General features: G+C 35.6%; 1 protein-coding gene across 2 annotated transcripts; it reads left to right on the top strand.

Annotated features, from left to right (window-relative positions):
* The first annotated feature begins 755 nt into the window (after positions 1-755).
* On the top strand, positions 756-26,166 carry ING3 (inhibitor of growth family member 3). Of its 2 annotated transcripts, XM_037056523.1 has the most exons (12): positions 756-929; positions 1,177-1,248; positions 4,380-4,480; positions 5,904-5,969; positions 15,019-15,115; positions 17,130-17,201; positions 18,023-18,142; positions 18,404-18,561; positions 19,147-19,340; positions 20,585-20,774; positions 21,920-21,958; positions 23,702-26,166. In XM_037056523.1, exons 1-12 carry the CDS (start codon positions 902-904, stop codon positions 23,816-23,818), a joined length of 1,254 nt encoding a protein of 417 aa, XP_036912418.1. In that variant the 5' UTR covers positions 756-901; the 3' UTR covers positions 23,819-26,166. The 2 variants fall into 2 exon arrangements, 1 of the variants encoding a protein (XP_036912418.1); XR_005067978.1 differs by lacking the exons at positions 15,019-15,115; positions 18,404-18,561; positions 19,147-19,340; ... (1 more) ...; positions 21,920-21,958; positions 23,702-26,166 and having other exon boundaries at positions 18,023-18,111.
* Positions 26,167-27,460: the final 1,294 nt, after the last annotated feature.

The raw sequence follows: 27,460 nt of genomic DNA, 5'->3' as shown, positions 1-27,460 counted from the left end.
AGACAACGCACAGGATTACATACGTCTAATACAGGCTATTAAGTAACCATAAAGTTACTCTTAGCACTGCCTATTAGATATTAAGGCTCCGTCCTTTATCCTTTTTTTTTTTTTTTTGCGAATGCAGTTTGTACATATAGACCAGTTTCATTAGAATGACGATGAGATGGGCCGCAGAATACATGATACTTTTGAGAAGTATTTGTGCATCTCAATATGGAAAATATTCACTTCATATTTAATATAAGCTATTCAAGTTAATTGGAAGGCAGAGGTCCCATTTATGTTTTTAGGAGTGGGTACTGTGGATAAATTGCAGCAGCGAGTTCTGTTTTAAAAGAGTTCAAATTGCCCGAACTCTGCTGGATATTCTAGCACTCGATATTTTTCTAGCATTACTTGAGACCCATGACTCATAAAATGTAATCACAGCAGTTAGAACAGGTGAAAAGTTGTTCCTACTTGTGTTACGTAGGCGCATACAATTCCCGTCATTCCCTGTACAGAAATCAACAAATAAACAGAGGCACCGCATTTCTGATTCTGTTGCGCGACGCTCCCCACGGCTCCTGGTATATGTAGTATCCTGGTGAAAAACTACTAGCCTGTTAACGCTTTCTGCAGAGGGAATAAAACTACACTTCCCACAATGGCGAGGAAACGTCTCCGGTCAGCCTACGTCATTACTTCAGCCAACCAATGACAGCTCCGGGCGGCAGTGAGGCAAGCGCCGTCAGGCGCCAAAGTGGTTTTTTTCTTTTCTTTTTTTTTTTTTTTCCGCCGAAGCCGAGCGGGCGCTGCTAGCGGAGGCGCCATATTGGAAGGGACAAAACTCCGGCGACAGCGAGTGACACAAATAAACCCCTGGACCCCCTCGCTCTCTAAGAGCTAAAGGCCCGCGATGTTGTACCTAGAGGACTATCTCGAAAGTGAGTGGGCAGCACTGGCGGGGGCAGCCTGTGGGAACTGCGGGCGGGCGAGAGCGCGAGTGGACGGGATGGCGGGATGTCTGGAGGGAGGGGGAGGCGGGGGATGTTTCTTTCTCACGGTAACTGGCAGCCTCGCTCTGGGCCGGTGGCTCCCTCGACCCCCCCCCCACGCACGCATGCACGCAGTGACGTAGGCGCGTACTTTCGCCGTTGGCCCCGCCCCTCTGACGGACTCTCGCTTTGACAGTGATTGAGCAGCTTCCAATGGACCTGCGGGACCGCTTCACGGAGATGCGCGAGATGGACCTGCAGGTGCAGAGTAAGTCGGAGCGTTTAACCTTGTTTGATGTGCACTTTCAGTGCCCATGGACTCCAGCGCCTCTATTATTTGACTCTCCTCCTGCTCACTGACTACTACATAGGAATTGTTAAAAAGAATTCTCAATGCCAAATCCTGCCTCTTGTCGCCTCCCACTTTACTTTTCTCCTGACTTTGACAAGAGGGGACATTAGAGGGCTTGTGTGTTTTTTTCTTGAGTTTTGGGCTGCGCAGTATATTTCCTGTACCCTCATTGAGAATGTAGATACATGTTTAATTCACATTGGCATAAATGGTAAAATTTTGACTTTGAGCCTTTATGTATTGAACGTAGATTTTAGAATTTATACTTTTGTTGAAGTTCATCCTAATAAAAATTTTTCAAGAGCAGAAAATACATAGAAGCACGGATTATATGTAGTTTGTTTTTTCTTTAAAGACCCTTGACATTTCAAATTCGAAAAGTTACATGTTATAGAATATATCCTTAGTTGTCAACAGCATGGTATCTTGTTAGTCAAAATAAATGAGGAAAATGAGCTTGTTGTCTGCCGTAATAAAAAATGGGCTCTTCTAGCCCTGGCTGGTGTAGTTCAGTGGATTGAGCACGGGCCTGCGAACCACACAATTGCGGCTCGATTCCTAGTTGGGGCACATGCCTGGGTTGAGGGCCAGTTCCCAGCAGGGGACTCACGAGAGACAACCATGCATTGATGTTTCTCTCCTTCTCTACTTCCTTTCCTCTCTAAAGATAAATAAATAAAATATTTAAAAACAAATTGGCTCTTCTGAGTGATAGCTTGGTAATTTAGTAACTTTTTCCCAAAATTAACCTTGCTTTTTCATATAGCATTATTTGGTTTATGTGATTTTTTTCTGTGAAGTTTCTTAAAAGGGTTAATGATTCAAAACGAATCAGTGCCTTTGGAGATAAGAAGGTAAATACTTAGTGCAAAATTACACTTAAAACAAGAAAACTGCTTGGGCTGATATAGTTTAGAGCAAAATTACACTTAAAACAAGAAAACTGCTCAGGCTGGTGTAGCTCAGTGGGTTGGGCATCATCCTACAGATGGAAGGGTCAGTGGTTTGATTCCAGTCAGAGTACATGCCTAGATTGTGGGCCAGGTACCTCCTTGAGGGTATGCGAGAGGCAGCCTGTTCTCAACCAGTTGATGTTTCTCTTGCACATAGATATTTTTTACCCTTTCTCACTCCCCTCCCATCTCTTTAAAAAGATATAAAATCTTTAAAAAACAAACAGGAAAACAGTCATGAGTTTCAAATTTATGGTCATTATGTTTTGAGAGAACCTCACAAATCTTCCCCCCCTTCTGAAGTGAATATAATATAGCTGTCTCGTGTAGATACTATATGAAAAAGTAAGAATGTGAAATAAATTTTATGACACACAATGAAAATGAATAATCAAGTACTTTTTTGGCCATGTGTCACTTTCTTGGGAGAAATGTAGGTACTCTTTGATAAAATAACTTAAGTGATATTAATGGTTAGCCTCATGGGGTATATCTGCAGAATATATTTTCTTAATCTCATTTATTCTGTGTGTTAGGCTGTACAGAACATGTTTCTAGGGCTGCCAGATTTTCTTATAAAAGTACTGGTGAAGGAAGAGCTGGTTTTTAGGGTGTGATAGAGAGGAAAGGAGTGTCATGAAAAGAGATTAGAGAACCAACATTCCAGAGTGTGGGAGTCTTGAGGTAGCTAAGGATCTGTTCTCTTCTCCCCCCTTGCTTCTCTGCCCCACCACTACCACATACAACCCATTGTTCAGAAATATGGTTTTCTCAGCCCATTGTCAGTTTCATGTGGTGCATAATACAGGTAATATATGAAACCCACCCTCTTTTATTCAGTGTATTGTGGTATGGGAGTCTGAATTCTGTATTTATCCACTTGCCCACAAAATGTAAAGTTAAAACTACATTTTAACTTTAATGCTACATTTCATGTAGTTGAAATGCTAGAGATTTTCTAAAGTAGCAATGTTGTCTATAGGTTTGAGCACAGATTTTGATGTCAGTTCTGAGTTCATTTTAGGGCTTTACTGACTTATCTGTTGACCTTGATCTTGTTACCTCTTCTGAGGAGTTTTCATTGACTATAAAATGAGAACCATCTGCGAATTAAAGTAATACAGAAATTAGAACATATAGTACCTGAAACAAAGTAGGCATTGAATAAGGAGTTGCTTATTTTATGTTTTTTTATTATCATTACCAATTTTAAATTTTCTTGTAATTGGACTTAGCTTATGAAAATTAGAGGTCTTTAAACTTGTATTTTTAAATAATAATTAGAATTTTCTAAAATTAATAGGTATCATGGGTTCACAAAAGAGGCCTGGTTAGCAAATAAATTTGGCAATACTTATTTAAAATAAAGGAAAATTCTTTTAAAAAGTTAACTGTAAGACTTATCACTGAAAATCTCCACAATTTTGAAGGATAGAGTAAAAAAGTTTTCAATTTACATGGCAATAAAATCCCTTTTATTTATTTTTTCTTTTTTAGCAGTTGTGAAATGAGCTGACTGTTCTTGGCAGTCATTTAGAAAAAAAGTTACCTAAAATAAATAATAGTGTATTTAGTGAATAAACGATTGTACATACTGCTTTTAATCATGAACATAATCGATTGTACATACTGCTTTTAATCATGATATGAGGTATCATGTGTTTAAGGCCATATGGCAAGAGGTTAATATCTTTTTTATCACTTTTCTTATTAAAAGAAATGTGACAGTTATCTAGTGGTGCTTGCAATGAGAAATTGTGTTTTGGCACATTTGGCTGATTTAATAGCATTAGCTTTTGACCTCAGCCTGTTCAGAAACTATGGTATAGAGCCTATCTATGTTGTTGACTATTGGAAAAAGTTTTGAAATAACAACAAAAATAAATTATTAGTAGAGAATATTGTAACTTTCTTTTTTACTAAGGTAATTGAAGTATGATATACTCATATAATTAAAACATGACGTATTTAAGTCAATGGCCAAGTGAAGGAGTGTATGATGTCAGATATTTGTTTTTTTCCACCCCAGATCAAACGTGTATTAAGCGTATGGATTTAGCTGTCTGAATAGGAAATGCTTTTATTATGTTGTAGATGCAATGGATCAACTAGAACAAAGAGTCAGTGAATTCTTTATGAATGCAAAGAAAAATAAACCAGAGTGGAGAGAAGAACAAATGGCATCCATCAAAAAAGTATGTTCAACAGTCGGGTGATTTGTTAGTTAAAAGTGGGACCCTCTCAGAAAGATATTTTAAAATTAAATAGTTTTCTGGCTATCAAAATAAGGGAACATTTTCAGAATGTAAACGTTCCCTTACTTAGAATGTAAATAATTGTTGTGTTTTAGAGCTTCAGGTGTAGAAGTTTTTAATCATTGAAGTATTTTGGTAATATAAAAAATTATTTCAGTAATAAGTGACTTTTATTAGAGAATCACATTACCATAAAAATACACTTTTAATTAGCAAATCTTGAAGCATACTTTTTATATTGCTAGTTACCTAAATAGGTGGACTCACAGAACAGAATCTTAAGAGCTGTAAGTATCCTTAAAAAATCTTTTACTTTAAAATTCTAAACTTGTACATGAAATAGGTCCAGAAATAAAGAATTCTTTGTGTTTTCAATTAGTTGTATAGTACTTAAAGTTATAATCAGATTAGAATGGCTATCCCTCTAAGGTTTACTTTAAAGGTATGATCTAGTTTTTCAGGGGTACATTGGAAGAACTACTTAAGCACCTGGCTTTGGTTATGACTCTGCCATTTAGCTCTGTGACATTGGACAGGTCCTTTAATATCTCTTAATAATAATGGCTCCCCCAACCCCAAGCTTCATAGAATTGTTCAAGGATCAACTAATAAGTTCGAAACCTACTAATTTGGAGTATTTGTGTAATTTATTTTACCACATGGGGGTGATTATTTCTGTTAAAATAAAATTTTTAGAATTTATGATAGTTGGTCCTGGTTTAGAGGACACTTGGTGACTTACATGTGTTTGAGTAAAGACATAACATATATAGCTAAACACATTCCTTATGCCTTTTACCTGTTACATTTTTGGGGGTAATACAGCTTGGATATGCTCTGAAAAGTCTAGTAGTACATGGAAATTTATACAATCAATTTTTTAAAACAGTAATTTTATTTATACTCAGGAGAAATCTAAACTATAGGTTGAGTTGTATGAATTGATATCTAACTTAAAATGAGAGTTATAGAGCAATTGGAAAATAGGGACATGCAAGGCAGAATTTTTTTAGTAGTTGTATTTTCATAAAAAAAAGTTTTAAAAGTGAAGACCTTAAATGTTCTCTACAAATTAGACAGATCTTAAAAATATTTTTTAAAGAAAAAGATTATTAGCTCATATAACTTTTAGTAGTATGGAGGCTAGACTTGGAATAGTATTTACTTTTATTTATATCTTTTCTAGGAATTCTGAACATCTTTCTTTAATTCTTGGCCATTGTGCATAATTTCTAATCCTGTCTCACCTCCACCCTCCCCTTAACTGGATTTTTATTACTTAATTCGTATGACTCAGTGATGACAAGGTATGATGATTTTAAGATTATTAATTTACTCTTGAAATGAAAATATTTTTATTTAGGATTACTATAAAGCTTTGGAAGATGCAGATGAGAAGGTACAGTTGGCAAACCAGATATATGATTTGGTAAGTGAAATCAATGTGCATGATATGCCATAAATACTTGAATTATAGTTATTTTAAATATTATTGGCTTAAATGTAATAAGAACAGACTAAAACATTTAATTTGAGAGTTTGGTGTCTATTGGTTTCATTGTGGAAAAGAGTCCTGGAGTGTCCACAGTGTTTATTTACAGGTCAAGATCCTCCCATTTTAGCCAAATCTGCATGCCTTCAAATTGCATCTGATGTTAGACTCTTTCTTGTTTTTTTTTTTTTTTTTTAAACAGGAATTAGTGTTTAGCTTTATGTTAGTAATCTTTATCTTTTTAAGGTAGTGTGTTTACTTTCCTGATGAATCATATTGGGATTGTTTCTATGGTAAAATACACCTAGGTGTATTTTCTGTGTTGACAAGAGTTGTTGTAGTCCGCTTAGAAGGAAGAAGATGATACTCACCTGTATTCAGTGATGTCAATAGACAGTACACAAACACAGCTGGCTGAGGTGTCAAAAATGGGAAATGGTAGATTAAATGAGCTTTAAAAGAAGGGTTTTTTTTTTTTGCACCAGTGCTTATAAGAGATTGAAGTCACTATTAAGGCAACTATATACAATATTTCTCAAGCTGGTATAAATATGGTGCTCTTTTTAGTGTAAATTGTCTTTTCCTAAATTAGCTGCTTGAAGTAGTACTCATTTCTGGTTTGGCCTCAAGGCAAGTTGAAGCTGAAAACAAATGTTCACTTTTGGTGAACTTTACCATATAGATTTTGTATCTTATTTTATAATCTTTTCTGGACACAATCTTACTACTGAACAAGTACATGTAAATTTCATGATCATTGGTAAGCAAGACACAGAAGAAGATGCATATTACATATGGTGTACATTGTAAATACTTATACAAAACTAGAAAATGTTTGCCATGGAAAGCCATAGAAAATATTTAGTTGTTTTTACATACTGAAAATATTTATGGCTATAATAACCTAGGCTTGTTTGTCTTTACAAGTATTCTGAAAATGATCATTTTTTCAGAATAGATAGAGGGGGCTATAGCTTGATTTACTGTGGAATGAAAAAACTTAACTGTTTTGATCTTGAATTGTGTTTATAAGGATAGAAAAAGACATTGTTATTTTGAGCCCAATACTAATTTTTTTAGTAACATTCTTCCTCATATTAAATGACTGTGCCAATTATTTAGAGACCACCTGCTTTTTAAATCATACAGCTCTTGGTTCTACTCTGTTTTATTTTTGTTATTTCACTTCTTTTTATACCTTTATTAAAAATAATTCAGGCATTTAGAAAAATATATGTAACATAAATATATGCTTTTAAAATGTGTGTATTTGTGTGTGTATCCATCTGTTACTTATAAACCAAAGTTTTCATTCACTCTGTGCTTGATACAATGGAGTTTACCTGGGTATAATGGAGGAGTAGAGAGAAAATACTACAAATGGCTCCTGTTCTTAAGGTAAACTAGTTGGGAAGACATGCCTACAAAGTAAAGTGAAGAGCCTGAATAGAAGCATATAACAAATAAAGATTATTGCAGTTGAGTGTTAAGGCGTATCTAGTAAAAGACTAAGTGGAGTTATTGTTGATTTCTTGGAAGATACAAGTTTTGAATTTATTCAGAGGCTCAGGGGTCTGGGTTAGGCATTATATTGAGGGGAAAGCATTTCACTCAGAAAAAAATGAAGATTAAAATTCTTTGTGGGGGATAGATTATTTACCTAGAGAATAAGGTAATAAAAGTGATGTGATTTAGCAAAAGGTGATAGAAACAGGTGTTATAACAGATCTATACAGACATGATTTCAGCTATTCACTAATAGCAGGCCTTTGGAAAAGTTGTTCAATTGTGGAACCTCACTTTCCTTACCTGTGAAACAGGAGCATTTATTTGCACCTTGAAGGAGGAGTTACCATGTATAATGTGATGCTTTTAGTAGGCATCGCTCCTTCTTTAAACCCTCGTCCCACCTTGTTTCTCTGACTGACATTTTTACTTTCTTGAAGCCACTTCTGTTTCAGCTCTGCCAGGCTGAGCCTGTTCCTTTCCCATTCCCCCAGCATTTCTAGCACTGCCTGTTGGCTCCTCATCATTCTTTTTCTCTCCTCCTTCCCTTTCCTGCCTCCTCCTCTGCTTCCTTTTTACTTTTTTCCCCTTCAGACCTTTTCTCCTTTTTTAATACTCCATTGCTATTTCAAATGACCATCGTATTCATAATATAAAAATCCATTCTTCTTTGAGACTTAATATTAATCATCAGTATTGTTCTCTCACCTTTGTGGCTTTCTCTTCCTTCCTGAATATCGCTTATAATGGTTGCCATTCCCCAGGGTTTGGTGTTTGACCTTTGTTGTGCCCTACTCTATTCAAGTTGTTTCTTAGTATATAGAGGTAACTCTCTTCCCATCGGAGGTCCCCCCAGCTCCAGAGACCAGAAAGACTAAATTCCACATGGTGAAGACTTTTTTGTATTACAGTAATATAAAAATGCCAGTTTTACCTCCTTTGTGCCCACACACACCACCCAAGTTGAAAAACATTCCCCCTCCATTACTTTTCTGTGTGTTCTCTTAGTTTTGATGATTATACATTAATTATTCCTCAAGCTCAGATTTTTCTTCTGAGTCTGTCTGTCTTCCCTGAGAGTTCCTAGGCCCTGGAACTCGGTGTATTAAAACTTAACTTATAGCCTCTCCTTTTTCTTCTCTCACTCTCTCAGTAACACCCCCCCCCTCCCCCGCCCCACACTCATTTTCTTTCTTAATCTCAGGAGAACCACCCACCTCCTAGTCATTCACATTGGGATACTGAAAGCCATCCTAGACTCCTGGTCTCCCACCCTTCCCCACATTTAATCAATCACCATGTTAATTTTAGTTTCTAAGTATGTACCTCTCATCACCCCTTCCTCTCCACTTCAGCAGGCCATTGTCCAAGTACTTTAAAAAGAAAAAATTGCCTGGAGTACCTTGCCTTTCATCTTTGCTTGGTAAACTTTATTTTTCATAATCCTACACAGGCATTGCTTCTTTATTAAAGTCATCTCAACAATCTTGATATGTGTGTCATTTATATCTAGAAGAGACTTGACAACTTATAAGAGAAAAGCTACATAATAGTGATTGAATCAAAAGATTTATTTTTTGTTTCATGTAGAATAACTGTTCTCAGAGAAGATAGACCAGGGCTCCAACGTCATCTGGGTCCCAGACTGTTTCCAGGCTGTTCCCCCTCCTGGACAAGTGGCAGAACTGCAGCACGGGATTCCTCAAAAGGGCTCATTTTACAGTTCTGTCAGCTCCTTTGAAGAGCCTTCCTGAAAGTCTCACCGGCCTACTTCCTGCTGGAAAGGAGGCTGAAAAAGTCATGTAGCATGGCACGTTGCCAGCCCCTGTATGTGGGCTATAAGGAGGAAGGAGAGAATGCATATGGAGTAGCTAATTAGCAGTTTGTACCTTGCCCTACCCTCAACAGAATCATGCCAGCCTCTATGAATGTTCAGAACTATGTCTTTTTGTGTCTGTGTCTTCATTGTTACTCCTCAATAAATATTTGTTAAACAAAATCACCTGGGTAAGTTGATGGAGAAGAAGGAGCAGTAATATGACTCCCAAGATATGAGTCTTAGGGATAGATAGAGTTCCATGGTGTCATTGTTGGTGTCAGACACAGTTCAGTTGGCTGCTAATTTCTTAAAAGGCAATAGAGTTACATTTTAGTGTGCTGAGATTGGTTTGGTAGACTGCAGTGCAAATAGCCACTCCTTTTCAGAGTATGGCTTTAAACCAGGAAAAGGGAAAGTAATATAGTTCAGGTAAGTTTAGTTTCCTTTATGGGATCATTTTCAGAGAGCATACAATTTTATAATCCATGTCTTTGCTCAGTTACTTTTGGTGTCCTTTTTAAATAGCTCTCTTCCCCTTAGTAATCATACATTACATATAACGTTTTTTGCTGTTTTCAATGCCTTTGCTTTTAGAAAGTTTTCTTTTAAATTATAATAAAACATTTATTAAACATTTTTATACCTTGCTCTTGCCGATGTGGCTTGGCTGGATGTCATTCCACAAACAGAGATGTCACAGGTTCAATTCCTGCTTGGGAGCGTATGCCTGAGTTGTGGGTTTGGTCCCCAGTCAGGGTGCATGCAAGAGGCAACCTATGGATGTTTCTCTTTTGCATTGATGTTTCCCTTCCTTCTACTCTCTCTCTTCCCCCTCTCTGGAATCAATAAGAGAAAAAAAATTTTTTTAAATATTATTAGACTTTACTATACAAAGTAATGACGATACTGAGTATCCAGTTAACTCATTCCCAATAAAGTCTTAGATTATTGTTATTATTTCATCCTCACCCGAGGACACACTTATTAATTTTTAGAGAGGGGCAGGGAGGGAGAGAAAAATAGATGTGAAAGAGAAACAATGATCTGTTGCCTCTTGTATGCACCTGGACCCGGGACACTACCCAAATCTCAGGCATGTGCCCTGACTGGGAATTAAAACCATGACCTTTTAGTTTATGGAATGATGCTCCAACCAACTGAGCAACTCTCGCCAGGGTCTATTTTATTATTTCTTTAAAATAATTAATATTAGCTGTAACCAGGGCCCTTGAGGGTAGGTGAGGTTCTAAGTCATTCTTTACCCTCATAGCCTGGGATGGTAGATTTGTTGACTCGTGCATAAAGGGACAAAGAAGACTTTTTTGAGGTGATCCAACCCAGTATTTTCCCAACTTCAATCTTTTGCATTCCACCTTTAAGATTTTTACAATATGTCCGTAGCACCTGTACATCTGTTTACCAAGTAACTTTTTAAATGAAATTTAAGGGATAAACTTACAAATTTGATATTACTTACAGAAATGAAAACTAGCATTACTTATCACAAATAAATAATTACTAAGATGATAACAGCAATTATCCATCCTCCTGGAATGTTTGTGGTGTGTGTGCCTTAGTACCAGAGTGGCTTGCTCTTGAACCCTTTGCCTCAGGCCAAGAAATTTACTTTATTAGCCTCGCAAGTAATTCCAGTCAAATGGAAGGGAATCATTGACTTGTTCAGTAGGGAGGTCACTAAATGCATTTACTACCTCAGATTAGTTCTGCTCCCCCAAATAATCAACAGTAAACAATCCAAGTGAAAGTTTTTATAAACATTAAAGAGAAATTAAATTCTGGTAACATTTAACATTTGAGGCCTTAGAATGCTGTGTACTTGAGAGGTAAGTAGGTGGGACATGGTGTAAGTGTAAAATTACAGAACTTTTGATTCATAGATCATTCATCCAGTTAACTGTGCTACTTCTACTGATTAAGTTATACGTAGGGGGAGAGTATAACTTTCATTCAGCAAATATTTATAGAGCTCCAGCTATGAACAATTACTGTTGCTAGGTGAGCAGCAATGACACGCATAGGCAAAGAATATAAGCAAACTAGTAAATAAAGATTATTTTAGATTTCGCTAAGTGCTGTGAAGGATATAAACATTGCGAAGAGAGGTAAAAAGAATAACCGGGGGAAGCTATTAAGAGTATAGTCAGGATGATTGTAGTCTCAGGAGGTGACAGTTGAGGGCGTACTTGGAAAATGAGAGAGCCAGCCATGTGAAAAGCTTTAAAGAAAAACATTTCAGGCAGATGATGTGCCAAGTGCAGAGTCTGAGATGGAAAAGGGCTTGGCAGATTGAACCGGGAAAGTGGCCAGTGTGGCTGGAGTGCAGCGAGAAAGGAGGAGTGGTCCTGGGGGAGCAGGGAGGAGCCGGCACAAGCAGGGGAGTGCTCATTTTAAAAGGGGAGGTTAGACATCTAAATTTTAGATGTGTGTGTATTGAGAACCATAAATCATGTAGAAACTTTCAAAAAGTTATATACGTTTAGTTCAATTTGGGTCTATTAGTGACGTGAAAATTTGGATATTAGAGCACTGGGAGAGTCAAAAGAAGAAAAGGATTATAACTATGCAGAAATGTTAAAGAAGGAGGATTTTTTTGTTTGTTTCATGCACAGGAGCCAAGTGTAACTTACGTATCTTTATGATCATGAATATCTTAAATATGCTGAGAGAATTTCCTTTGTCCCTGAAGAGGTCAGAAAAATGAAGATAATTTTAAAGCACTGAGGATATAGTGTTATAGGGTATGATTTTGGAATTTAAGGAAACTTTTGTGGCTAGCATTTATTGACATTAAGTGGGGAACAAATCAATAATCGGACTCTGTGGTCAGCTTTGTGTTAGCAATCTGACAATGGAAAGTCTCAGTTGGATCAGTACCCTCTTTACTGCTGGAAAATAGTCTTACGGGGTCAGGTATGTGTGCAGGGGTCTGGTAACTTAGGTTCTTGCTTTGTCTGTAATTTGTGAGGCCATTATGGTGATCAGCTGGAATAGATCCTTCAGCCATTCAGAATCATGTAGGTAGAGGGGATGCACTTTTTAGATTATAGTCAAGTTCAATTAAGCTTTTTATGTGGCTTTTTAATACTCTGTAAGTATCCTGGTGCCTTATAGCTTCAGTTAAATGTGTGTTTAACTTATCTTCCAACTTCTAATTTGATTCAGTACAGTAATGGTGAATCTCAGAAAATTCTCATTGACTAATAATTGCTTATGTTATTAATCAGTTCATAATCTTTTTTACATATCGGGAGGTAGGAATGATTGTAAGCTGTTTTACAAAGCTGCTCACAATACTGTGGTTAAGGCTTTTCTATATTTGTTTATTGAAGTTATGAATTTGTGTTTTTTGCATTATTAATTCTTTGGGTTGCAGCGCTTTTTGGAGCTGTGTAGTAGTGAAAATTCTCATCATTATTTTCTGTACTTTCAGGTATAATAAATCTTGTCACTACTGTCTTTAATAAAGTAAAGTGGTTTTTCACTGCAGGCTGTAATTGGGATGTGATAGTGTCTTCATCTTACCCCATTTCCACTCTCCCAACCCAGATTCTAATAAGCTATGTGTGCCTATTACAGGCCGTACCATACTCTATTTTTCTCTAAGACTGCTGTTTGTCTTCCTGTCTCTTTACATTCTTTATTACTCTTTTTTCTGTCTTTTTTAATACAATCCACTCTTCACTAGCACGTTCATGCTTCCTTTGTGTCTATACTGCTCAATGTTAACTTTTTCAAGTGCTCCTTTCACCCCTTTTCAACTGTTGCTTATTTGATACATCTGCTGTATACATATACTCTAAACCTTTATCATGTTTAAATCATCTATAAATCTTGATTTGTTAGCTGAATTCTAATTACTATGAAGTCAGGGTTTCTCATACTTCATGTATGCTTCATGTAACCCAGCGCCAAGCACATAATAAGCACTCAGTATACATTAGTAGTGTAATAGCAGGGAAGAAAGGTGGTGGAGTGCATTAAGTGGTCTTGGAATCAAATATGAGTATTTTCTGATTTCCCTTGAGATTAAATTTTGACAATATAAAAAAATATTCTTGAATAAGTGAGGTCTGTGTTCATACTTTATTTTTGGAAGGGAGGGCCCTTTAAAGGATGCTCAGTTGCCTGCAGGTTCTTTGAATAGGAGCAAGTGTCCATAATATGTGACCCTATAGGATTTTAAATATTATAATTACAACTTTGCCAAGCTCTTGCTTGCATGAGAAATAACTTGCATGTGAAGATGGAGGAAAATTGTGGTTCAAATTATTGAAAAATCAAACCAACACCCCAATTGTTGCTGTCGATGTATAAAATATAAATAATAAGATAATATTTATGTATTTTTAATTTGAATTACATTACTCGAGTTAAAAAAAATAATTGGCTTTTGCGTATGCAGGTTCAGAGGGCAATGTTAGATATAAATGGTAAGGCGCAACTTACTACAGTTAGATCAGTGTTTTAAATCTCATTTCCATAATGCACTAGCTATTGACTTTGGGCATGTTGCTTAACTTCTGTGAGCCTTGGTTTCTTCTTATGAAATGGAAACAGTAATAACCTATCTCAAAAGATTAGAGGGAGGGCTAGAAAAGAAAGACCATTTAAGCACCAAGCACATTACTTGATGTCTAGGGCACACATAATTATCGTTTGCTGCTTTTCTCCGCTTCCCCCTTATTTTGGATACACATTTTTTATTGCAATTCTTATTTAAATTTTTTGCTCTTGTAATGTATCATAGATATTTTGATATTTGTAAGAAAGTTATTTTTGACTGCAACAGTGATCCTGGCAAAATTAGAGTTTGAAAAAAGATGTCAGTAATGTAATGTGAATATTTTTCAAAGATTTCATTTTTCTGTTTCGCTTCAAAATAGTAAATTTGAAAACATTTTAATATTAAGCTTAAAAAGTAAATTAAGGCTTGTTGCTAGTTTGAGATGTCATATCATCTTCTGAAATTAGTTAAGCGGTCTCTAGGTGAGTGAGAAAATAAAAATTGCTACCTTTACAAGGGCAGTAGTTTTACAATTAAACCATTTTAACCAGTCTCTTTGGGGAATGGCATTTTCTGGCTAAGCAACCCTTTTGTTTCAGCCCTTTACATAAATGTTTATAAGTGTAGTGGCTCACTTTCCTGCCTCAGAGAAATGTACATATAGAATAGAATAGCTTCTTTGTTTCTGCACTGAGGGTCTTTCATTGGTTGTTCTGAGTAACTGTGGCTGTGGTGTGGCAGTGTAGATGGCCTTGTTAGCAGCAGGGTGAGGTTAGGCTAAAGCTACTCTGGGGCATACTGTGAAAACTTACCAGACTTTTTCTGTGCCTCACCCCTCCCCCAAATCCTTAATGTCAGCTTTACTTTAGTTTTTATATCCCACTTTTTTTCAGACATTTTTTAACAAATTGCAATTTTGTTTTCTTGAAACTTAAAGTTTATTAAAGAGGGCTTCAGAGATTATTTAGCCAGCATCTCCGTTTTATAGATTAAAAACCTGAGGTGTAGGTGTAATTGATCTGCTGAAGGATACAAAACAGATTCACTAACAAATAAAGATGTAGATTTCCTCATTGAACTGACACTTTAACAGTGTCCCAAATTTTGGTGGTTATCTTTGGTCTTCTTTGAAACAGGTAGATCGACACTTGAGAAAGCTGGATCAGGAACTGGCTAAGTTTAAAATGGAGCTGGAAGCTGATAATGCTGGAATTACAGAAATATTAGAGAGGCGTAAGTAAAATTTACAGTTTTCCATTAATGTTGGACAGTATGTATGCAAATCACCGAGGAGAGACTGGACCCACAGGGACTTCTCAGATCCTGTACTTCGCTGAGTGGTGGCAGCCCGGGCAAAGAGCTTGGAGCCTTGGCAGTCGGAACTGTTTGGGTCATGGAAACTGAGAGAGATAAATAGGGTAGTCATTCACCCACTATGAAAATAACATTGAGTCATTCCATTTTAAGATATGCAATGTGCTATTAAGATGAGTGGTAAGAACAAAGATTTAAAGAAAAATAACCATCTAGAAAGAAGTTAACCATCTGTCATTAAATGTATCTACTTTGCCCTGCCTCTTTATGTTTTGTATAAACAGTAAACTTTGAGAAAGGTTATTATTTCTTCTTAAGAACTATCTTAAGGCCTTTGCTCAGCTGTTAACTAAGAAAGATTTTAATGTTCCACGGTGCTGTCTCTTTTTCTCAAAAAAGTCTTCTCAACTTTCTTGTATCGGCAAGAAGCCATGTTAATAGTATTTCTTTACAAGGCTCAGCATGATCTCTTGCTATAGTTTACCCATTATCACTTCTTGGATTTAACTAAGGAACCTTCTCAAAAATGGAGACAAGAGCTTTGTTTAATTAATTTAGCACTTTTTCCAACCTAAATATTTAATCTCCATAAAGCATACAGTGTGGTGCTAAACCCAGAGTAGGCACTAGCTCAATATTAGTGAACCAAGTTAGTGTTTTGGCTGATGTCTGCTAGAATTTACTCAAAGGGTTCCAAGATCTTTTTTTTTTTTCTTGGTGCATTTCAACAGCAAGAACATGTACTTATTTCTACACACAGATGAAAGGTTTCTTTACAGTGTGAGGTTAATTTATCTCTGTTTATACTCTCACAAAAAGTCAACTAGAGAAGCTGCCAGGCATAAATCCATCTTGGTGTTCATAGTGGCATTTTGTATTCAAAAGTAGATCCATCGCTTTATTTATTTTTAAAGATTTTATTTGTTTATTTTTAGAGAGAGTTGAAGGGAGGGAAAAAGAGAGAGAGAGAAACATCAGCCTATAGCCTCTCACTGGTCCCCAACCAGGTACCTGGCCATTAACCCAGGCATGTGCCCTGACTGGGAATCAACTGGTAACCTTTCGGTTTACCGGATAATGCCCAACCTACTGAGCCAAACCAGTCAGGATGGATCCATCACTGTAGATGATCATCTGATATTCCAGGGGAACCCTCTCTGAAGATAATAGGTATTTTGAGACAAAATAAAATATCCTATAGCTGCTTTGATTTTTTTTGAAATGCTGATAATAGGTGCAATGATAATTTATGCCTATTCAGTACTGCAGGAGAATTCATGAAGCATCCTCATAAGGACACAGACATGTTAGACTCAATTAGATCCAATATAAAAACTGTTCCACCCTGTGCCCTGCCACAATTTCATCTCAAGGGATCAAAAGAAACCCAGAACATTTATTTAAAAGTATTTTAAAGCTTGGCGGTAGAGATTTTATGCTTCATTTCCCACAAGCAAAATCTCTACCTTCTTTTAGGAAGTTTTTGCTATCTTAGATTATTTTGAATGATCAAAGAATTTTCTTTCATATAGTAATGTCCCATTGCCTTATACTTTAGGATTTCCCATAGAAAAGTCTTCAATTCAGAAAAACTACATTGAGTTTTTTGCCTCTTAGTAATGGAGTCATAATATCCATTCATTCCACATGTGTAATACTTACTGTTGTGAATTCCCTTATTAGACATTAGCATGACTTGAGCTGTTTTGTATTTAAGGTGAATATTGAGAAATATTACTGTTTATAGAAATGATGGGATTAGCTCAGGGTGAAACCGGCAGTGGTAACCTAATGTGTCTGACTAAAATGAGGCATATGCCTCAGTTTGCTAGTCCTTTTCTGAGTAAATGCAGAGTACCTGTATTTGATTGGCATGTAAAGTTCTGTGGTGACAGTTAATGGCAATGAATCTCTGTGCTCCCCCCCCTTTTAGGATCTTTGGAATTAGATACTCCTTCACAGCCAGTGAACAATCACCATGCCCATTCACATACTCCAGTAGAAAGTAAGTTTGGTTTAGTGCAAATAAATTCTTAAATACAATTAAAAACTCATATTACCCGTATATTCTCTTTTATTAGGTCTATACAACTGATTGAGAAATAAGTGTCTTTCTCTTCCTTTATTTTGTTAGATAGGTATTTATTATTGTGATAACTGGTAGACTTCCCTTTTTCACTTGGGAAAAGCGTATTTGATTTAGGAACAGGGAATTTGTTTTACTCTAGAATCCATATAGAGGAAGAAGGCCTGGCACTACTAGTGTGTACTTCTGACATACAGACACCTGGTTCCCGTAGGGAGTGTGAGGACTGAGCCAGGTAGTGAGCGACTTGATGGCAGGCTCTCTGTGATTTTCATTGCTGCTTCTCCAGTGCCTAACCTACTGTCTGGCATATAATAAAGTTTCATTTATTGACTAAATGAATGGTTAGCCAGTTGGCTTGATGACTTGTTCTGTGCATTTTTTTTGACAAATCAATTTGACGTGAGAGAAGCATTGATTAAAAACTTGCCTCAATTGTAGATAATGTTTTCAAGATAGACTTTTCCTTATGCTGCATATGAAACCATTGTGCATCATGGATTATCTTCAATACTTTGCTTCTGAAGTTGTTTTTTTTTTTTAATGTTTGAGCATTTTGCTCTTGATAAAACCTGTGACACAGAGAGTTGTTTGTCCTGTCTTCTAAGAAAACATAGTGTTCTGTATTTCCTGAGGAACTCTGATCATAGATGTACAAGTTTATAACTAGATGGAAGTATTATGCCTTGTCCATAGATCTCTAAAGTTTAAAAGCACGTGGATTCTTTATTTATATGCAGAAAGGAAGTATAATCCGACTTCTCACCATGCAACAACAGATCATATTCCTGAAAAAAAGTTTAAGTCTGAAGCTCTTCTATCTACCCTAACGTCAGATGCCTCTAAGGAAAATACACTAGGTAAATTTATTTCTTAAGTATGATTTGTTGCTTTAGTTTGTTCATGTTAAAATAAGGAGAATTGAAAGCATTCAGGATTAATGAATCATCTAGCGTCTTTGCCTGGTTAAAGTCTACATATGGGGAAAGAAGGCAAAGGAAAAACATGATGTGAAGATTTTAGATTAATGATTATGTCTGTGATGCAAAATAATGTTTTTTTAAATGCATTAACTTTAAGTTCTCTCTCACCATTTTTATTTCCTTTTTAATTCTACACAGGTTGTCGAAACAGTAATTCCACGGCCTCTTCCAACAATGCTTACAATGTGAATTCCTCCCAGCCCCTGGCCTCCTACAACATTGGTTCCTTCTCATCAGGAACTGGTGCTGGGGCGATTACCATGGCGGCAGCGCAAGCAGTCCAAGCTACGGCTCAGGTAAAAGGCAGAGGCTGTGCCCTAACTATTGGCGACCTCTAGTAGGAACAACTAGATGTGAACAAAAAGCATTTTCTTAATTGTATAGTTTCATTTTTAAATTATAGTTTAATGATATCCTACATTTTATTTAATGAAAGGAATATGTCGAAATTAGTTGACTGATAATGAAAAGTAAAAATACAGACTCATACAATGTCATGCAGATTCCTTCTCACAGTAATTGCTCATGGTGTCCATGTTCTTGACTGTAAGTCACAGCACCTGCCAGGACAGCCCTTTGTTCTCTTTATGTTCCAGGGCTTTCTCTGAAGCCTCAGAACTTAGGTTGCCCTGAATTGGTTCACTTCTGCAGTTTGTGTCTATTCCACTTTAAGCTACCAATCCTATAATTACTTCATAACTGTGTAAAAATTGGTTTTAATTCTTTATATAAAATAGCTTAAATATCAATGATGAAAATAATGGTTTAAACAACATAAAGTAGTATTGGTTAAACCAAAATAATGCTGTAACTAGTAACACTTGAAAAAGACAATCTACATATCTATGTATATTAATACCATCAATGAATATCTATTCAAGATGAAAGAAGGACGAAGAACATCAAGTTTAAAAGCCAGTTATGAAGCATTTAAAAATAATGACTTTCAGCTGGGAAAAGAGTTTTCCATGCCCAGGGAAACAGCTGGCTATTCATCATCTTCAGCACTCATGACTACATTAACACAGAATGCTGGTTCATCAGCAGCAGACTCACGAAGTGGGAGAAAGAGCAAGTAAGTCTTACAGGAGCCCCGTATCTTTACCAGATGTGCGCACTGGCTTGGCATCCCACTGGGCTTTCCTGTGTTAGTAACACAGGTAGCCTGTGAGGGATCTGAGTGCACTTTGGAGAGGCGGAAGACACAGCATTGTTACACTGCCATACATTGAAGGGGTAAAGTCTGCAAAAAGTGTTGAGTCTTTAATTTTTTTAGAGTCTGAAATTGGGTTTGTTAACAAATGTTTGCTTTTTGTTCATTAGGATAAACCATTTTATGAGACCTTCTTCATTTGTAAACCCTTATTTTGTCATGTGTTTTAGGTAAATTAACATATAAAATACAAATTAATCCTGGAAATTTGTTGTTTTTAAATGAGATTCTTCATTTTGATTAAAAACAAGGTATCTTAATTCTTGGTCTTATTGTCCCTTAAACTGATATTATGAAAATATCTTTGCGTATGACACTCCTAGGAGGATAAGTGCCTGCATGTGCCCACTGTCCGTACGTAATTAAATTTCAAATGCTGGCCCAAGAGAATTAGATAACCTAATAGTTGTATTATAATTTTTTTACTGTACTCTGTTTTTGTGAGTAAATCCCTAAAAGAATGATCAATGTAGAATTACCACAAAAGTGCTAAGTAATTTAAAAATTAATTCATCTTAATGACCCCAATTATTATAACTACTGGTAATAATTTTTTATTTTTGGTATTTAATTAGTATATAGATAATGATAAATTGTTTCAGAGTTTTAGAACTCTTGGTTTCCTGTCCTACAAAGGTAAGTATTCACACATTGCTTGGTGGTTGTGATTATTTTCACCAAATGCTTTTGTGTACGTTTGTATTTTAGATTTTGATGAAGAGTATTCAGTTTGCTTAAAAATACAAAGAATTACCTATAAGGTATTCATAACTAATACTAATTCTTAAAGGTATTACCTACAATTTATGTCAGTAGTAAATAGGAACTAATTAAAAATTATTTGAAAATTTTTGAAATACTTTGAAAAAAATTCTTTTTAAATACCTTATTCTCCAGATAACAAAAATAAACCATTATGAAAAATGTTGCTTAGTTGTTCTAAATGGTTATACTTTTAAATCTCTTTATCAGATGACTTTAACTTGGTCTTAAACATTAATTTATACAATTGATTTTATTTCATACCACTTTAATTTAGGAGTTATTCTCAGGTAACTTTCGGTTGCTAAGCAAATAAAACTGATACTGTTGTTTTTTTTTTTCAGAAATAACAAGTCTTCAAGCCAGCAGTCATCCTCCTCCTCCTCCTCCTCTTCCTTGTCATCATGTTCTTCATCATCAACTGTTGTACAAGAAATCTCTCAACAAACCACAGTAGTACCGGAATCTGATTCAAACAGCCAGGTTGATTGGACTTATGACCCGAATGAACCACGATACTGCATTTGTAATCAGGTAAAAATCCGGCATATGTCTATAAAAGCATAATCTGAAAAAACTAGGAAAAAGAGGACAATTTTATTTTGTTCAAGTGATATTTTTACTCTAGTTAAAATTCCCTTCTTTTTTTGTATAATTTTTTCTGTTTCTTATAAAAATGGTGTTTTCTGTAAATACAAAGAGTGAAAAGCAATATGTAAGTCAACCATATTCTCAGCCCTCAGATATGACGTGTAACTAAATATTTGGATGTACCACTACTGCATACTCCAAGTGCATAGTATTGTAGTCTGCTCATGTTGCTGTAATACCATACCACAGACTGGGTGGTTTAAAGCACAGAAATTTGTTTTCTCACAGTTCTGGAGGGTGGGTAGTCCAAGATCAAGATGCTGATTGATTCCATTCTGGGTTAAGAAAGGAAGAAAATCCAGTAAATACCTTGGCAATAAAAGTAGGTTACTTACAAAAGAATAAAATCAGATTCACCCACGATTTCCCTCTGTAACACTAAAATCTAGACTTCGTTGAAATAGTATGTAGAACTTTGAGGGAGAAATCTGAGTGCCCTCCAAAAAACTGTTACCCAGAGAAGTTGTTTGTATGCATAGAATAGAAAGTATGCCATCTATTTAATCCTTTCTGGAAGATTATTCAGTCCGTTGAGAACTTCAATGAATTCAGGAATTAGGAAGTTGTACTATAAAGTGCTAGTAATGAATAGCAAAAAGATAATGAGGAAGGATATATGTATATAAGGTAATATACGTATAAGGTAATACGTTTAGAAGTTTAAATGGAGTATTGACTGTTAAAATACAAATGACCCAACATGACCCAAGAAGAAACAAGAGACTTAAGTAGGTAAGTAACCAAAGAAGGAACTTGAAATCTTTACATAAGGAACCATCCACAAAGGTAATGTACAGAGCGAGTCCTTTCAGACTTTGAAAGAGGGTATAATTTCTGTGTATCTCCCCCTGTGGCCTTACAAAGTCATTTAGAAAAGATATATAAACTGTATAAATCTTTATATACTCTGTTTCATAATGCAGTTGTATATTTGGTGTATTTCTGTATTTTCTAACAGTATTAAAAACAATTTGCATGTAAGTGCTTGTTATATAGTCATAATAAGAATATTTAAATTTTTTAACTAGGTATCCTATGGTGAGATGGTAGGCTGTGATAACCAAGATGTAAGTATTAAATTTTTCTTTTTAGAAATGAAAAACATCACATATTATTAACTTGAATATGTTTACTGTGTCTCTCAGTCTAAGAAAACAGTTATGCAGAAGAATTCTCCTCTCCAAAATAGAATAGTGTCCCTTAATAAGTTCCCTACTATAACTTTTAAAACTAATTTTAGGGTTTTATGCAGATTATATTTCACAAAAAGGTGTTACGTTGTATGAAAATTAGAACACCCCCTTCCCCTTTGCTAAAAAATGTTGTGTTTACTAGAATCCAGTTCACTTATCACAGTGAAGAATTAGACTTCTAAACAATACATTCTTTGAAGAAGTATGATGCTCAGGTGAAGTGTGGGAATGGTGAGGATCTAACTTGAGATGGTTTTCGTCCCATTAGTGTAGCATTTCCTATTGTAGGCTGCAGGTGTCAGCTGAGAAAAGCCACTTCTGATATAAAAAGATAAAGGATATTTGACATTGCTCTTTTTTTTGGAAGCTTAATTTTTGTTAGACATATGCTTTTATTGAATGTTGAGAGTGTGTGGTTTAGGAATTTTCACTCCCTCCTTACTTTCACGTAGTTCTTTTGTCCATCTTTTACTCCAGAGGAGGTAATAACTCTGAATTCTATAGAAATCCTACTCAGTAAGGTCAGGATCTTAAGGTTAATACTAAGAGATTTAAATTTTTAAGCAATACAAAGATCAGCAGGATTAGCTTGGTACATTAAAATTTGGGCTTCTGATGTGACAGGATCCCAATAGCATGTTCGCATAGAGAGAGAAATACCCTCTATCCACTTCTTTTTTTAGAATTCCTTGTGGGGTGTTTGGGATTATTGCAAAAACAGTGTTACCCACATGTTTCAAGAACAGCATTGGAAACTGTCTTCTAGACAATTAGTGAAAAGGACAAATGAGATTTTTGTGAATATCCTATCATACTCTGATTTCTCTCATTCCCAGTTACACCCTTCTGAATGCTAAGATTTTCTGTGGAAGCATAGAACTGCCTAATGTATTGCAGAGTATAGTGTTTTTCCTCTTCATATCTAGCAATGGATACAGAAGGAAACCCAGGGCATTCCTTTATGTCTTTTATTACAAGTATCTTATTCCAGTCTGTATGGGAAAGAGTAAGGCTGAATATTAAATAAGGTCTTTAAAATACATTTTCTTTCTACATAAGAGACCCATCTCACTTCTTCTTTGAAGGTTGGTATCACCCTGGCTGGGGTGACTCGTGGATTGAGTGCCTGCCTACAAATTAAAAAGGTGCCTGTTTAATTCCCAAGTAGGGCACTGCCTGGGTTGTGGGCCAGGTCCCCAGTAGGGGGTGCAGGAGAGGCAGCTGATTGGTGTTTGTCTCCCTCTCTTTCTCCTTCCCTTCTCCTCTCTTTAAAAATAAACATAGAATCTTTTTTTTAAGTTGGTATCAGCTTACTCTCCAAATAATTTTAGTGAAAATAAAATTATTCTCCAGGTAATTTTGGAAGTAAAATTAGTAAATTTTAGTTCATTATTTAGGATTACATGAATCTCAGAGTTAGCAAAGATAGCATAATTGTTCCGTGCCTCCATTTCCTTTACTCTGAAGCTTATCAGTTGGACCATGTGATTTGTATATCATCTTCTAGATCTAAACATTTTTTTCCCATTAATCTACCCAATACTCATTCTACTGGGCATATGTTAACAGACTCCAAATCTTTAGAGGTAATGATTGCTTTGCAATTTTACTTTCCAGTGCCCTATAGAATGGTTCCACTATGGGTGTGTTGGACTGACAGAAGCACCAAAAGGAAAATGGTACTGTCCGCAGTGTACCGCTGCAATGAAGAGAAGGGGCAGCCGGCACAAATAGAGGTGCTCGCTTCATGTGAGGAAGAAAAAAACTTCGGCTAAACATTTTATACAAGACTTTAAAGAAGAAAAGAGAAAAAAGAAACAATGCATTTCTAGGCAACCACTTAAAGGATTTACATAGACAATCCTGTAAGATCTTGAATTTGAATTTTATGGGTTGTATTTTATAATGTAAGTAAATTATTTATGCACTCCTGGTGTGCTATGAATATTATTCCAGTTAGCCTTGGATTATTTCAGTGGCCAACATATGCAGATATTTGTAATCCTCAGCCATTTTCTCAAAGTAATGGGCATTCTATAATTTAGACTTCAAAGAATTCCAACGATGAAGATTTTAAGAAAAGTATTTTATATTTAACAGGTATGTTCTGCTGCATGTACTGTATTCCAGAGCTGTTATGTAACACTGTATATAAATGGTTGCAAAAAGAAAGTTAGTGCTTCTAAGAAGAATTTAAGATAATGGTTTTTTAAATGCCTTTATAATAAGCTTTGTTTCTTTGTGGAACTACATTCAGCAGGCTGAAGGAGATGGTTAGTGTGATAAAGTGAGCTGGTGTCCTCTAGAGTTACCTGGGCACTTACACAGAGACTCCTGTAGGGGAAACCTCTTCTGTGCCATGAGTCTTTATATGTTTCTGCATCCAGACAGAGTGCAGTTCATGGGGGTGGGGCGGGAGGGGCTGAAGGGGAGAGGGTGTTAAAGTGATACATTTTTATACCAAATGTGTTTATTTTTTTGTGCAAGTAATACTTAAAATTGGAACTGTATTAGGTGTTAAAATAAAGTTTTTAAAAAATTACTTGTATTTATAATTTACATGCTTAATATTGAAAAAAATTTTAATTCCAGTTAGATTCCAATTTTCATAATGTAAAAAGGGACAGAGACCCAGGACACAGAAAGCTGTGTAATCTGTGATTTCTTTAAAATGCTTGAAATTGATGATGTGAAAATAAGGGAAAGACATTTTAAAAAAGTAAATTTGAAATGCAAATGTATTTTTTTAGAGCATTCCTGGGCTTTTCCTTCTGTTGGAAGGACATGAAAGAAGTCTAATTACAACAGATAAAATTAAAATAATGGTTATAGATGTTTTGACTTGAGGCAGTGTGGCCAATTTAAATAAAGAGACCCTCTGGATTGGAGCTTAAAATTTAGTTCTACTTTTTATTTTACCATATATTGATATGACAATTAATTCAAATTTTGAATCACTCTGGGCCTTATTAAACCAGGGCGATGCTAGCTGTAGGAAGTCTCTGAAGCACTTCTAAGGTTTTATTCTACTGGTGCTATTTAAATTACAAATTTTGCCTACTGTCAAGTCTGGTTGGTAGAAAAAATCCTTAAAGCTTTAAAAATACTTACATTATTATTATTTTTTTATCCAGACTTACTGGGTCCATCAGATTTTTGCTTTAATGAAAACCACTTATGAGCCTCTTAGAACTTACTCAGAAAACTGTGAAGTCTATGCAGTGCTCCCCAAAGGTTATGGGCTAGGGGATTCAAAGGTCTCTTCCAGCTTCCCAGTTCCACAGTTCTGAGGTGCTGCAGTCTGATTTTATGACCGGACAACCCATAGAACTACATTAGTTGCATTTGTGGGTACTCATGATTTCATAGAATCATGATTTTGTGGTACTCAGTATTTTTGTGAAGATTTTATAAACCTTTAAAAAATAGTATATAATGTAGTATTCAGCTTATCAGCATGTTGCCTGGAGATAGTGATATTGCTTAATGTTATAATGATAAAGAATGATTTTTCCAAACTTATTTGTTATTATAGGAATTGGTCAAAGGAAAAAGCCTTATATACAGCCTTATTTTAAGAGAAAGTTCTTGGTCAGAGTCAGGAACATCCCTATTTTCAGCTGCTGAAGCCTTTTTCAGTATGTGAATTCCACTACTTACCAAATCATTCAGAAACCGTTTAATAAATCTTAAACTCAAACACTGAATATTTTATAAAGCATGTATAAAGAAGTAAACCCACACTTTGGGCAATTATTTAATAATAGGTATGAGATGTTACTATCTCATATAGCCAGACATGGAACTACCTCATCAAAGGGGGAAAAAAAAGTGGCCAGCTGTTAAAATTCTCTGTGACATTTACACCAAGGGGTATAATGAGCATTTTTGGTATTATAAAATACACATTCTAAATCTCTGTTGTACAAAACTCTTGTAACAATTGGTGGCACACACACAAAAAATACAAATGTGGGCTCACAGTTTTTAGGTGGTGCAGATTGAAGCCTTACTGCTGTGAAGTGTATATTAAAATGTTCACGGTGACACACTGGAAGCAATAAATGGCTTAATTAAATGCCTAAGTGAAGTTGAGTGTTTGATAAACATACAATTATTCTTTTTAAGGGCATTTAAGTTTTTACTCTCCTTTAAAGCAAGTTCAACATCTTTTAGATTTTTAATAATGTTAGGCTTGTGCAACATTAGTGTCCTTTTTCCTTAGACCTCTTAAGTGGTCTTCTTGATCTAGTTAATTAACTATTTCAGTATTAGAAAAAATAAATGTCTAATATACTTGGGTTGGAAAGGATAAGATACTCTTCGAATGTGTAGACATTCAGAATGTAGACATTAAACTTTCACATATTTAAAATGAAATCTTTCAACAGATGGGCTTTGAAAGAAAAAGTACCCTCAAAAATGTTTGTAATTTTACAAACAAACACCTAAGTGTTGAGAATACAGAAATGAAGTGGTGTTTGTGTTCCTGTGAGAAGTGGGAAGGACAGACATGTTAACAAATAATTCCAGTACTTAACACATGCTGTAATATATGGGAATACAAAGCACTCTGGGAACACTGGGAGACCTGACGTAGGTTTCATTTGAACTGATGCCTAAAGACAAATAAGTAGGGAAGGTTTGCAAGGCAGAAGAGATTGTTCGAGAGCCACATACATTCGGAGAACGTAAAAGTAGCCAAGAATGAGTGGGTACACATCTCTATATGTGGGGTATGGAGATGTATCTATGAATGAAGCCAGAAGTGCGGAGCAAGAGTCTATTCATGGACATATTACCCTGTGCCATGGAATCGCTAATGTAAATAGTGGTGACTTTTATACACTGTCAGTTAAATACATTAGTATTGTTATTTTAACAATTTAATCATAGCATTTTTATTAAGATTACAAATAGGGTGATAAAGTTAATTAGTCTGTAACTTGGACATTGTTTTTAAAAATTCTAAATTTAAGGTGAATCTTTTCTCCCAGTTTTTGAAATGCTACAAATTAGAATTGCTAGTCAAGATTTTTAGATTTCCTTATTTAAGGATAAAATCTGAATTACTCAGATTGCAATTTCTGACCCAGGATCGTAATATTCATGATTTGATTCTGCTGCAGAGAAAAGTTAAAGTTTAAAGTGATGAACTGACTTCAGGACTTTTGTTGTTATCTTAATCGAAGTTTGACAGAAGAGAGAAGTATACCCCCTCTGGCCATTTTTGTTTTAAGGTAGTAAGTCATGTATACTTGCTGAGTCAGTATCTTAACTAGTAAAGGGACTTCGATATTTTTAAATGTTTACTTGAAAGAAATTTAATTTCTTAATAAATTCTTCAGAGCCATATGATTAAGTTTTTAATGAATT

The sequence above is a fragment of the Sturnira hondurensis genome, unplaced genomic scaffold (genome assembly GCF_014824575.4).
Source record: "Sturnira hondurensis isolate 20B ecotype Veracruz unplaced genomic scaffold, ASM1482457v3 Scaffold0008992, whole genome shotgun sequence".
NCBI lineage: Eukaryota > Metazoa > Chordata > Mammalia > Chiroptera > Phyllostomidae > Sturnira > Sturnira hondurensis.
This window is presented reverse-complemented; position numbering and strand designations above follow the sequence as displayed.

Coding starts and splice junctions, on each gene's coding strand:
- ING3 (XM_037056523.1), top strand. CDS start 902: ATGTTGTACCTAGAGGACTATCTCGAAA. Junction 930..1,176: donor CCTAGAGGACTATCTCGAAA/GTGAGTGGGCAG, acceptor TCGCTTTGACAG/TGATTGAGCAGCTTCCAATG. Junction 15,116..17,129: donor TACAGAAATATTAGAGAGGC/GTAAGTAAAATT, acceptor CCCCCCTTTTAG/GATCTTTGGAATTAGATACT.